Genomic DNA, 12,031 nt, shown 5'->3' with positions numbered 1-12,031 from the left:
GTAAAAATACAACAATAAATTAATTAAACTAACAATTTGCTGCCCTCTCATGATATCTGAAATCAGGTGAGGTGGTCGCCTCATTCTGCCTAATAGTACGACTGGCTCAGAGTTTGGGTATAATAGCAACTTGTGAAAGGAGTAACTCGTTAAACAATGCTTGTAATAATTCACATCTCTCTTCCTATCCTCTGCTTCCCCTCATCTGCTTCTTTTCCATACAAGTGATATACACCCAATTTCATTTGTTTTAGATATTTCTAAAACTCTCTTCATAAAATTAATTCGAATACAATTTAAAATCCAAAATGCAGTGATAAAATATACAAGAGGAAATATTTTGGATCCAATAGCAGGTGACACTTTTTGTTTTGTTTTTAATTTAAAACAATAGTAAATTATACATGCACAGACTGCAATCCTATACATACTCACCTCAAGATAAGTCTAATTAAATTTAATGGGACCTCTTAGTTAGATATATGCATAACTGCACTATTATACTTGAAAGCAGATGCCCTGGCTATTTCATTTTTGCTCAGTGTTTAATTATGCATTTTCAGCTTCAGGAATCTTATTGACTGAATAGATGCTGAAATAATTGCAATACTAAATTTAGCAAATCAGGAAGCAAACCTATATCCTATCCTATGTTGTTGTTTTTTAAAAACACAATACTTCTGTGATTGTTTTACAAATGCAAATATTATGCACACTTACCTGGGAAGAAGCTCATTGAACCCAGTGGGCATTATTTTTGACTAAACTTGCATACGAGTGGGCTTTAAGATAGTGCTCCTAAACCAATTTTAATTTTTGCCTCCCAGAGAAATTTGTCAGAAAATGATTCACTGTAGTATTACCAAATACTACTGTTTGTATTATCAAAAACCTAAATTTTGAGATGAATTCTTCTAAGAATAGCCTGACCTCATACAGCAATGACAAGTGTAGTTCTGTTTCGTTTCATCAGGCTAAATAACTAATTCCTTCATTACCATCCATGAAGGAAAGTTGTAACCCAACTGTTTGTAACCAACTTAACTGCTGGGCTGCAATCCATTCCTACAACCGTATTACTAAGTTTATATTGTTTACACTGAGTCTCAAACTGGGAGGGGTGGCTAACACCCCAGAGGACAGGATCACACTTCAAAACGACCTTGACAGATTAGAGAACTGGGCCAAAACAAACAAGATGAATTTTAATAGGGAGAAATGTAAAGTATTGCACTTGGGCAAAAAAAATGAGAGGCACAAATACAAGATGGGTGACACCTGGCTTGAGAGCAGTACATGTGGGCTGCATCAATAGGAGTATAGCATCTAGATCAAGGGAAGTAATAGTGCCACTGTATTCTGCTCTGGTCAGACCTCACCTGGAGTACTGTGTCCAGTTCTGGGCACCACAGTTCAAGAAGGACACTGACAAACTGGAACGTGTCCAGAGGAGGGCAACCAAAATGGTCAAAGGCCTGGAAACGATGCCTTATGAAGAACGGCTAAGGGAGCTGGGCATGTTTAGCCTGGAGAAGAGGAGGTTAAGGGGTGATATGATAGCCATGTTCAAATATATAAAAGGATGTCACATAGAGGAGGGAGAAAGGTTGTTTTCTGCTGCTCCAGAGAAGCGGACACAGAGCAATGGATCCAAACTACAAGAAAGAAGATTCCACCTAAACATTAGGAAGAACTTCCTGACAGTAAGAGCTGTTTGACAGTGGAATTTGCTGCCAAGGAGTGTGGTGGAGTCTCCTTCTTTGGAGGTCTTTAAGCAGAGGCTTGACAACCATATGTCAGGAGTGCTCTGATGGTGTTTCCTGCTTGGCAGGGGGTTGGACTCGATGGCCCTTGTGGTCTCTTCCAACTCTATGATTCTATGATTCTATGAATTAAGATACAAGCCTGACACCTGGTACTTCTTCATTTTAGTCCCACGGGCTGTGAGATAATTCAAAATCCATAACAGGTGCCACGGCAGTACAAATGGAGTCCCATTAATAGACGCTGGTGTCAGATAAAATCCAGAACATATTGAGATGTAGCTACTTGACACATATTTGTGAGGGGGGAGGTGGTAGTAAAAATATTCCAGTATCTTTCACAGCTCCTTTTTAGTATTAACTTCTTTTATTACAATAGGTTTTATAACCACAGAACGTGATCCCATGCCTTACATTATTATCTCTATGAACCAATTTGGGCTGCAATCTGAAATAACAAATTAGCAAGTAGTTCTATTGATTTAATTAATATGAATCACATGACTATAAGTGATTTTAGGACTGCATCCTAAAAACAAAAACAAAAGATGCACATAAGGTTACATAAACCATTGTAATATACCGTAGATTGTTTTCATTTAATAGATTTATTAGCCACCTTCCAAAACACCGTAAACACTTGCAGCATCCCATAAGCTAAAGGCCATGAGGTGAAGGAGATTGCCAATGCTACCAAGTGAGCCTGCTTTGTCAGTAAGGACCAAAGGCAGAAAAAAACACCTGTGCCACCCAAGCCCAACCTGTCAAGCTAACACAAAACTGAAAGCTGTTGACAGGTCCGGCAGAATCAAGGCTGTTCCTACCCCATAAACAGGTCAGAAACCACACTGAAATGGATCGAAAGAATCTATTTCACGACCGCCTGCAGCTGACTTTGCTTAAGAATGGTACAAAAGAAACTGGACTTTCTTGCAATCCAAGAAAGTCATCCTGTTCATGCAAGGACTTCTACTTACATAACAGAAGTTCCCCTCCCTCTCCTCACCTAGGCACCCCAAACCTGCTACAGAGAGTTGGGGGACCCCTCAGAAGAGATATTGGAGTGGCCATAAAGATACAACAATAAATATCAAGGACCATAGGGCCCAATTTTGATTTCTTCAATATAGGTCCTTTTCAATAAATACCTTTTTCAAGGCAGTAGGAACTACTCCTTCCTTCAAGGAAACAATGATATCTAAGGTCTATAGAACAGGTGTGGGAAACTGGATCCTTACCCCTGCCCCATGGGCTAGGTTTTGCAGTTGGGTGGGGCTGCCTCACCTGTCAGTCACTTAACGTCAAAGTGACATGAGCTGACCCATTCCATATACATCCCTGCATTTTACAAGCCCTAAGGTAAAGGTAAAGGTACCCCTGCCCGTACGGGCCAGTCTTGACAGACTCTGGGGTTGTGCGCCCATCTCACTTAAGAGGCCAGGGGCCAGCGCTGTCCGGAGACACTTCCGGGTCACGTGGCCAGCGTGACATCGCTGCTCTGGCCAGAGCCAGAGCCGCACACGGAAACGCCGTTTACCTTCCCGCTGGTAAGCGGTCCCTATTTATCTACTTGCACCCGGAGGTGCTTTCGAACTGCTAGGTTGGCAGGCGCTGGGACCGAGCAGCGGGAGCGCACCCCGCCGCAGGGATTCGAACTGCCGACGTTTCGATCGGCAAGCCCTAGGGTTGAGGCTTTAACCCACAGCGCCACCTGCGTCCCTTACAAGCCCTAACATGATGCAAAGAGCTGTGCACAAGGCTTTTCAGGTGCTGCTGGTCAGCTGTAAACTTCCTATCATCATCGTCATTAACATCATCATCATCATTTCTATAGCACTTTAAATTTTGAAGGTGGAAAATACTCAAAGCAGTTTACTACCTACATTAAACTATTAAACAAAACAACCCCGAATGAAACATTACTGAAGAAAGTCAAATATAAAGTTTTGGCCCAGCTGCACCTTTATACGTTGAGCAGGTGGGTGTGGCTCACCTAAAACAGCCTCATGGGCCAAACTAGAAGATCTGGTGTGCCGAATTAAGCTTGGGGCTAGAGCAGGCATGGCCAAACTTGGCCCTCCAGATGTTTTGGGACTACAACTCCCATCATCCCTAGCTAACAGGACCAGTGGTCAGGGATGATGGGAATTGTAGTCCCAAAACATCTGGAGGGCCAAGTTTGGCCATGCCTGGGCTAGAGGTTCCTAACTGCTGCCATAGAAGAAGCTCAGTGACTTTCTTTCCCAACTTCCCATCTGGGTGAGCTTGGCTGATTTCCCCCAAAAGAGCCTAGGTAGAGCTGAAGGCTGCTCTGTGAAACTTCTCCCATGGTTCAGACATTGGCAGGTCTTCACGTAAGGCAGAAGTGTGTGTTTGTGTGAGTGAGTGAGAGAGTGGGCGAATGAGAGAAGGGGAAATGTGGCTTGAAGAGTTTAAAGTAGGTAAAAAATGAGGATTAAAAAGAAGACGACTTAAAAAGATTTTGCTTCAACTAATCTAAGCCACACAAGTATTCTATTTTATTGAATATGCACACTGACAGAAGACCTTATTTGTGTGTGGGGGGGGGAGAAGAGGGATCAAAAATTTTACAGTGGGCAATTACTTAAGAGCTATCTGTATCTAAATGTGCAATAATTTGATTACATTTCTATTTAATATTGTAATGATCAAGAATACAAAATAGTGATTTTATTAGGAGAGAAAGCAGTAACAATGCACAGCAAACCATCATTTAAGACTGTGTCACAGTATCTATGATAAGCTGCATATTGGTTTAAACTAATGCACTATATGCCTCCAGGGAACGGCAGGTTCAGAGACTGGATTTTAACATCAGAATCTATCCATTAATCTTGACTTAAATATAATCTACCCTGCTGTATAAGGAAGAATGGACATTCAATGAATTACCATTATGAAATACAGCATTAATATATTTTCTCAATAATTGGAGCAGAAACTGTACTTTGACCACTGCTTACTCTTTCTAACCCTCTAAAATATGTTTGACTAACCTGTGGATGTTGTTGGACTAGAGTTCCCATCACCACTGGCCATGCTAATGGGCCATGAGGCTAATGGAAACTGGAGTTTAACAATATCTAGCAGGTTCCAGGTTAGCCACCCCAGCTTAAACCAAACAGATGGAGTGGATGTGAAACATGTGAATATTAGCACAGACTATCCAAGCTCTACCACTTAGAACCTAAGCATAAAATTATATGAATTACAGCTACACAAGTAAATCTATGTAGGCTTGATCAGATGATAACTTTGAACATCTGTGCTTCTCCCAAAATAAGATCTTGTGTGAGCCAACTCCAGAGGACCATTCCCTCTACCACAAATATTTTATTGTTTTCACTTATTTATGCAAGAAGCAACAATCAGTATTCAACATTTTAACATGAAACTGAAGAGCTGGGAGATAAAAGACCAACGTAAGAACATAATGAATATTGAAGATCCAGAACTTCGCAGCAGTATTTGTGTTTTTAACAGGTAGCACTCTATGGATCCTATTGTAGGTGATACAACGGCAAAACCATTAAAGGTTAATCTACATTAAATTATAAGTCTATTAATGTAACTTTGCTCCACGTACAAAATCCTTATGCTGTGTCCTTTTATGATTATTGTAATTGGTTATTATAGTTTATTTGTGTGTATGTGTATGTATAAAATGATTAATATACTTTAAAAGCCTTATTGGGCAGTTGTTCAAGAATGGTGCTTTTGTGTTTTTTATTAAAACTGGTAGCCTATATGGAACAACAGTGTAAATATATCAACTCGAGATCATTCCCCATCTTTCCTTGGAGCACCAATTAGCAAAGCGACCCCCTTTCCCCCTCCTCCCTAAAGCTGTCAAGCTGTTCAGAATAGTTTGTAACATGACAATAGTACTATTGTGAACAGGGTCTGGGCTTCCTTCCCACAGAGAGTTAAAATGGGCAGTTCCCGTTGCCCATGATTGGTGTCCAGTGAAACAATACACAGCCAGGTTTTATCAGCTCCACGCCAAAAAAGTGAAGCCAGGGAACCCAAGCCTTCATATCATGCTGAAACATATGCCAACCCGGCTGGCCTCAAAGGTTTATCGCTGAGAATCAGGATCCATCATGTCCCCTGTGAAATTTCACCTCACATACCTTCTGTGAAATGCATGGCTTTGCTGAAAATTGAACCTTTTCACAATTAGCAAGAACAGATGGATGGATGGAAACTGTGGTTTGGCAACCGGAATTAAAAGATTTCAAAAGCCCGTACTGGTAATAAGTAGAAGTGCTTCAAGCAAAAGGGGTGAATCAGTGACCTCTGTCCTTATTTTTTTAATATAATGATGTTAAAAGAAATACATTAAAAACAACAACATCATTAAGTTCTAACAGCAATATTAAAAGGCAATAACAGTATTAAAACTTCCTATATTTTGCTGAAGTTTTCATGTGAAAAATAAAATGAGCACAAATGCACATTTTAGATTATTCAAATGCTCTTAAAATGGCGCACTAAAATGTAGCACATTCATAATACATTCTTTAGAAAACGTTCTATTCTGTTTTCTCTAAGCAACACTGGGGCAAAGCAGGTGTAATGATTTCTCATGCAGTCAGTATTTTCCAAATATTGGGCAATTCTTCCCTCAAAAAGATTTTAAACTAATCTAGTACAACATTCAATCTTGTGCATTTCACTTTAGAAAAACCCTTGGTAATTGTAGGGATATTTGGATGTGGTGTTTAAGAAGAATAAACATTACAAAAACATGTTGAAACAAGGTTTTTGTGGGTTTTTTTACACACACACACACACACACTGCTTAGCAATGGAGCAAAGATTGCAAACTACCTCTCTACTTTGTGAATGGCAAATTAGATGAGTACAACAAATCAATTTACTTCATTTTTTTAATTCTTTAAAATCTTTTGCTTTCTCAGTAGAAAAAAAACCCAGATTTTCTGCTTGTACAGCGGGGAGCACTCTGTGATTACTTTATTTATTTCTACCTATCTAAAATGTTTCATTCTGAGCACGAGCCATGGGAGACCGGGGGGCAGAAGAGGGGAGGGAACACAAAGCATAAAACATTTACGTGGCCCTTACCCAACAGTGCAGCAAGCACACATATACAGATAATCAATGTAGAAATCCCTAAATAATTGTAATAAGGCATAGGTGGACAATCTATATGGCAAGCATTAATACAAGAGTTTAAAACCAATCACAAATGTCTACTCAATCAGTAATCTAGTGCTTAAAATCAAAGGCATTTAAAGTGATGCTTTGGAATTAGTCATTATTAAAAAAAACAAAAAACCCTGCTCTTTCAACAGGTAACTAATAAATGGCTGAGAACAAGCCTACACTACACCTAAGGTCCAATTGTTAGGCAGAACACTGCCTACCCATGCTCCCTAGTGCTGTATTTTACCTCTAATTGCATGATCAAGCCAATAAATTGGTCTCGAGGGACAAAAAAAGGACTATAAAGTACCTACCATGACAAAACTGGAGGCTGCAAGAAAATGTACTTCAGAAACAAGTAAGGCATGACAAGACAAATGAAGAAGAGGTTTCAAAGCCTGAAAGACAGTCATCAATACTGACAGATTACTGTAATTCTGGCTGTCAGGGCGATCGATTTAGGCAGCATATGCCAATCAATATACTCTTGTAATTTACTGAGCAGCATTAGGTACATAGTTAGCCAAGATGTGCCCAAGATAAGTCTCAGACTACTTTTAATGAGCATAAATCACACAATTTATGCTTTGGAATCTCAGAACTATTTAGTTGGTATAAAATAGCTGACACATCTATATAATTATTGGCACAAAGTAAGTCTAAATCTTTTTAGAATTTTCATTATTCTGAGGCTTACAATGCATCACCTGTGATTATATTTTTCCAAATTATCTCTGTTTCTAGGTAGCTGTGAAAAAGTTATTGGTTATCAGTGTTTAAAATATATATGTTTACAGCTACTTCATCTGCCCACAGTATTAAAAACCCACAGTGTTTCAGTATCTGTTTTATAATCATAATCAGATGTAGAAATTAAAGCAAAAGAAAAGCTGCAAGTAAAAACTCAACAAAAGGATGCAAGTAAAAACTCTTGCATGTGAAAATCTGTTATCAGGATGGTCACATATTAAGTATCATATTATGTTTAGAGCACTAAAATTTTATTATTCAGTTAACATACCAATTCAGGAGCCGCTAAAGTTAGTACTGCATGAATATTAGGAAAAACTGCAAATACTTGACACACACCTCTTACTAACCACAAAACTTCCAAGCCTCAAAGTGACGTTACTGCTAACAATCTTTCACCAGTCTTAGACAGGAAAAAAATGGGAAAGGGGCAAATTAGCTTGCAGTGCTTGGCAGATCAACAGATAGCATATGCAATTGCTATCTCTCAAATGTGATTTTAGGGACGCGGGTTGTGCTGTGGGTTAAACCACAGAGCGATCAGAAGGTTGGCAGTTCGATTCCCCGCAACGGGGTGAGCTCCCGTTGCTCAGTCCCTGCTCCTGCCAACCTAGTAGTTCGTAAGCACATCAAAGTGCAAGTAGATAAATAGGTACTACTCCGGCGGGAAGGTAAACGGAGTTTCCATGCACTGCTCTGGTTCGCCAGAAGTGGCTTAGTCATGCTGGCCACATGACCCGGAAGCTGTACGCTGGCTCCCTCGGCCAATAAACCCCAGAGTTGGTCACGACTGGACCTAATGGTCAGGGGTCCCTTTACCTTTACCTTTAAATGTGATTTTATTTGGGTATGGGATCAAGACTCAAAGGGTCTCTTTGGCTGAATAAGACTATTATCAATAAGAAAATGAGAGGTCTGGAGGGTGGCAACATAAGAAGGGGCCTTTTCTGCAGTGGCTCCCTGTTGTGGAATGCTTTTGTTTTATTATGCATTTTGTGTTCTCATTTTGTATTTTTATGTTGTGAGCCACCCTGTGATCTTCGGATGAAGGGCAGTATACAGATTTAATAAATAAAATAAATAAAACAGGGGGTGGGTGGGGGGAATTTGATTATTAGCAGCATTTCTTGAATTTTAATAAGATAAATGAAGTTGAGCAGATCTACCAAATTATTTTATGTCGCATTGCTAAGGCATAGACAGGTTCCTCTAAGAAGGTAGATAGAAGGACAAACACAGCCCCACAGATAAGCGGATACATGCAGATGTATTTTATAATGTATGTTGGTTATTTCTAAGCAGTTTTCTCTTATGTTTCTCCTCAGCAAGAAGAAGCAGCACATCCTGGTCTCCCTTTACCCATCTCATTCATCAACAACATGGCAGTTAATGTCCTCCCATACCCATTTCCCTGGAGTCACCAAGTGAAATCCAACAGCGTTTGTGCGCCGATAAGCTACGGCTGATGCACTAGGAATTCTTCTTCCTCTCCTGCCCAGTGCAGTCTTTTGAAAGCACCTGAAAACTGCTCTGAAGGTCAGGAGCTGGATGCAGATTTGGGGGAGGGGATGTTGTGGGCTCTCTGTGTGTGTAGATTTTTGTTTGGGGGCGAGAAGGATGATGAAGTCCCATTGTGAGAGTGGAAGTGTGCTCACTTGACACCAGATTTCTCCCATTAATGTGAATGCCGTCTGACTGCTGTACATAGGATGCAAGACATCTGCCTATTTTAATCAACATTTCCTTTACAAAGTATATGGTATTGGTTTTAAATGAACTGACTTACCTCATGTTTTCATTTCAACGTATGCTGATTTGCTATTGAACACTTCCTGAACAAAACAGTACCACTGTTTCCAGACTTCTCTACAAAAATATGCAGTCATGTTGGTGTTATAACAGCTTAACATCCCATGTGTGTCACACAATCATGCACACACCTCTCCTCGGTCAACAAAAGTACAGTTTAGGATTATGAGAAAGAGTCTAGTCTTCCCTAGGGAGCCTTGTTACTCTGGCATGGGTGTGAGGAGTTTAGTGGTACATCTAAACCAGTTCACTCTTTCTCTGGTGGGTGGGAAAAAGCTGCAATTCCTTTTGCAACAGGGAATTAAAATGGCACAATCTTTTCCACCAATGGCAATATGCCTAACGAAAGGAGAAGGCTATTATTATAAAATTAGTATTGCAGGGGAAAAAATATGTCAACAGTACTTCTACTACAAACATATCTTTAAGTACTGTTAATGCATTATATTTTATTTCTATTGAATATTTTGTTACCCTTGTGCTTTTGCTTTTTGTTTTTTTCATAAAACCCCTGCACTTATTGAACTCTTCAATATCAATCATGGGGTGAAGAATAATCCTTGATGGATTTATTGAAAATAAGTCCTACTGTGTTCATGGGGTCTACTTTCGGGTAGATGTGCACAGGATTGTAGTCTTACTTAAAAGGATACAAGTTTTGGTATAATGGAATGAGTGACTTCAGTGCTCTGCTTGCGTTTATAGCTGTTGCACGAACCATAATAGGAAGAATTTTTCCATTCACAATAGCACCATCAAACAATGGACCAAAGAATGGGACCTGAATCAGGAAATTGAGAAAGCCGGCCATTAAATCATTCTTTTCTATAACAATTAGCAATCAGCATTAACAAAGGATTGCTCAGCTAGATCATTCTTCTCACCTTCAGTTAATCATAGTAGTTATTCAAAATACTCTAGGAGATGCTGCACCTTATAAAAGTATACCGATATGATCACTTGATATTATCAGCGAAAAATAATCCTTCTCCTTATTTTGCTTTAATAACCATTTGAATAATTTACCTCATTCAGGCTTAGTTTAATGCCAAAACCAAATAATGATCACGAATGCCATGTTCTTGAAGGTCAAAGTCTGAGTGAGACTGGAGAAGGGGAACATTTGCTGAAGGGATATGATTACTTTGAAAGAAAATTGCTAATATAAGTTTACGGCCCGGTGTTCATTAGAGCAATCTTAACATACAACTAATGAGCAAGCAATCACAATCACCTGTTGGGATATAGCTGCATGATTAAAAAAAAAAAGAGTCCTGGTTTAGCATGGAATGGCACACATATATGCTGTATGCATCTGCTAAGTATACAGGCTCTGACTTGGGAATATACCCAACCAGCACTGGATTGGATCTATCCGGTCACCCAAATGATGGTGGGTACTATCATGCTACAACCCAAACAATTTGTTGAATACTGTGCCAAGGATCCTTCTTGTCTTTAACATTCCTGCACAAATCTCTGACATCTGTGCACACAAGCCTGGTATAGACATACATTTCTCAGCTTGCTAAACAATAGTGTAGCAGCAAGGAGTGAGCATGGAACATCATGCTCTCCTTTCATTTCTTCCCCTGCCTCCTCCTTTCATTGATGCACAGGTCCTGGTTAGTTTAAACTAAAGTCTCCCATGATGTCTGAAACGAGAAACTCTGATTGGAAATTCACTAATCAGGACCTTAAAGCACTATTTGAATGCGGTTCCCCTTTCTACGTCTTGCACAGCCCTAACACACTGCTATAAACTAAACGGTGTAGTACATAATTCTAGCAGCTACTATCCCCTTGGGTTATAGCCATTTGGCTCTGCTGAGACACCAGCTTCTTTTGGCTTCTCCTCTCCATGAAATGCTTCCATCTAAGTTGATAATTTTGTAACATTAACAACTAGGGCTTGAATTTCCTTACTTTCCTTTTCTCTCCCCATCCCCTTTTCCTCTTTTGCCATTTTTAAAAAGATTGTAAAAGTCTAGGCACTGCCTTGTTTGTTTTTGCTCTTATATAAGCCACTCAAGAGATTCTTTTCCCTGAAGAGAAGGATAAAACTGCATTGAATAATAATAAAAAGCTTACTTCTGGTTTTTTCATAATCTGGATACTGAACATATAATTCTTCATTGGATATATAACAATGAGCACATCTCCGAACTCGGTAGGAATTATTCCTCTTCTGTAGTCTCGCGTATGTTCTGACCAGACAATGTGAACTTCATCATTTCCTAAATGTCTTAGCTGAAACAAGAAAAGTAATAAATATGCAAAAGTATGTAAGATAGTGCGGAATCTGAAAAATCACTAAGCTAAGAGTATGGAACCCATTTTAGATTGAATGGGTCTCATTTTAAGACTGGAACAAAAAACTATTTCAAGATGAGGAGAGAACTTTAAAAAATCAGACGTGTCAGTTTTAAACAAACAAGTTGCCCACAAGTTCTTCAGCTAAGTATCTTATTGATTCAGCTTTGGCTCTTCACTTTAATTTGTCAGCTTTCACTGTTTAC

General features: G+C 39.4%; 1 protein-coding gene across 10 annotated transcripts in view; it reads right to left on the bottom strand.

Moving 5' to 3' along the window:
- Window positions 1–12,031, bottom strand: part of RALGAPA1 (Ral GTPase activating protein catalytic subunit alpha 1) — a 129,005-nt gene that overhangs the window by 15,781 nt on the left and 101,193 nt on the right. For all 10 annotated transcript variants that reach the window (XM_079954057.1, XM_079954060.1, XM_079954062.1 and 7 more), the window contains 2 exons: window positions 11,604–11,762; window positions 10,166–10,293 (listed from right to left, as the gene is read on the bottom strand). In XM_079954057.1, coding sequence (XP_079810183.1) covers window positions 10,166–10,293; window positions 11,604–11,762 — 287 coding nt within the window. The remainder of the gene's footprint in view (window positions 1–10,165; window positions 10,294–11,603; window positions 11,763–12,031) is intronic.

Source organism: Podarcis cretensis (assembly GCF_951804945.1).
Source record: "Podarcis cretensis genome assembly, chromosome: 1".
Taxonomy (NCBI): domain Eukaryota; kingdom Metazoa; phylum Chordata; class Lepidosauria; order Squamata; family Lacertidae; genus Podarcis; species Podarcis cretensis.
Note: the sequence above shows the minus strand (reverse complement) of the source record. Positions and strands in the feature narration are given on the sequence as shown.